Below are 1,337 nucleotides of genomic sequence, written 5' to 3' on the forward strand. Positions count from 1 at the left end.
AGTGCGTAACCACAAACTACCTTACATAATCTACATGTAAATTAACTTGCCTTCTGATGGTTAGGCCTCTGTTGATCGTAGAGAAATCTCTCGTCTACCGAAGGGCATTTTCCTGGCACGACAAAGTCAGGGATCTTGTCGGCAGCGACCACTGCAACGAGAGCGAGACACAGCAACGAAGTCTTCATGATGATCCTGCAGTCTGAGTGGCGTGAGAGTTTCTCAGGCGTCTTTATATATAGGGTGTATCCCGCAGAGGAAAGTCATGTTCCAAAATGTTATTCACGTCGATGATATACAAAATAAAATTAGTTGTAAGCTGCAATATCTTAATAGCTGTATATCATAAAAAAAAAAAATCAAACGATGATATTCTTAAAATTCGATGCTCCGCCTCCTTCGCTGCTTTACGTGTGACATGAGATATAAGAAGCAGAACTCACCATCAGGAGTCACACGACAAGGCACCATGTTGAAGGTACTCGTAGCTGCTGCCCTTGTGGCTCTTGTCGCAGCCGACGGCATTCCAGATTTCGTAGCTCCTGGAAATTGTGCCAGAGTGGCAAATCAAGAAAACTTCGACCTTCGTAGAGTAAGTTGTCTAACAATCTAATGCTTATTCATGCTATCTTCACTTGCACGTGATCACTAAACGTTTGTTGCAAGTGTCTCAGTAACATTTGTTCTCCAATAGTATGCTGGTCGCTGGTATCAGGTGAAGATCATTGACATCCCCTACCAACCATACACTCGCTGCATCCACTCCAACTACGATTACTCTGACTCTGATCACGGCTTTAGGGTGACCACAGCAGGATTGACCCCCAACAACGAGTATCGCAGACTGGTGGGCAAGATCTACCCTACAAACGACTTCCCAAAAGCTCACATGCTCATTGATTTCCCTTCTGGTATGAGTAGAACATTCTTTCCTCTGGACTTTGAAGCTATACCTTCCTAAATATAGTAAAATCTACGGATAGATAATGACCAACTATATATTTTCCCTTTTCCCCAACAGCTTTCGCCGCTCCCTATGAAGTGATCGAAACTGACTACGATAGCTATTCCTGCGTGTATTCCTGCATTGACACAGACAGGTACAAGTCCGAGTTCGGCTTCGTGTTTTCCCGTACTCCACAGAATGCCGGTTCAGCGATTGACAGGTGTGCCTCCGTATTCCGCAGGAACGGCGTCGACTTCTCATCTTTCAATGTAGTTCCTCATTCATCCGAATGTGTTTACAGGGCATAGACATATACCAATGATTTGCACAATAATAAGATACAAATGTGACTTAGAGTATTAAATTTCCCCAAAAGTATAGAAACTTAAAA

General features: G+C 43.4%; 2 protein-coding genes across 2 annotated transcripts in view; one reads left to right on the forward strand and one right to left on the reverse strand.

The window, feature by feature from the left end:
• Positions 1 to 220, reverse strand: part of LOC119593448 (crustacyanin-C1 subunit-like) — a 1,102-nt gene extending 882 nt beyond the window's left edge. Inside the window, exon 1 of the mRNA XM_037942377.1 lies at positions 51 to 220. Within this exon, the coding sequence (XP_037798305.1) occupies positions 51 to 188 (138 nt within the window). The 5' untranslated portion in view covers positions 189 to 220. The remainder of the gene's footprint in view (positions 1 to 50) is intronic.
• Positions 221 to 403: 183 nt separating this feature from the next.
• Positions 404 to 1,296, forward strand: LOC119593433 (crustacyanin-A2 subunit-like). Its single transcript, XM_037942363.1, has 3 exons — positions 404 to 592; positions 695 to 911; positions 1,022 to 1,296. The coding sequence occupies exons 1-3, from the start codon at positions 419 to 421 to the stop codon at positions 1,252 to 1,254; spliced, it is 624 nt and encodes a 207-aa protein (XP_037798291.1). The 5' UTR covers positions 404 to 418; the 3' UTR covers positions 1,255 to 1,296.
• The last annotated feature ends 41 nt before the right edge of the window (positions 1,297 to 1,337 follow it).

This window comes from Penaeus monodon, chromosome 32 (assembly GCF_015228065.2).
Source record: "Penaeus monodon isolate SGIC_2016 chromosome 32, NSTDA_Pmon_1, whole genome shotgun sequence".
In the NCBI taxonomy this organism is placed as follows: Eukaryota; Metazoa; Arthropoda; class Malacostraca; order Decapoda; family Penaeidae; genus Penaeus; species Penaeus monodon.

Coding starts and splice junctions, on each gene's coding strand:
- LOC119593433 (XM_037942363.1), top strand. CDS start 419: ATGAGATATAAGAAGCAGAACTCACCATCAGGAGTCACACGACAAGGC. Junction 593..694: donor AAAACTTCGACCTTCGTAGA/GTAAGTTGTCTA, acceptor GTTCTCCAATAG/TATGCTGGTCGCTGGTATCA. Junction 912..1,021: donor GCTCATTGATTTCCCTTCTG/GTATGAGTAGAA, acceptor TTTCCCCAACAG/CTTTCGCCGCTCCCTATGAA.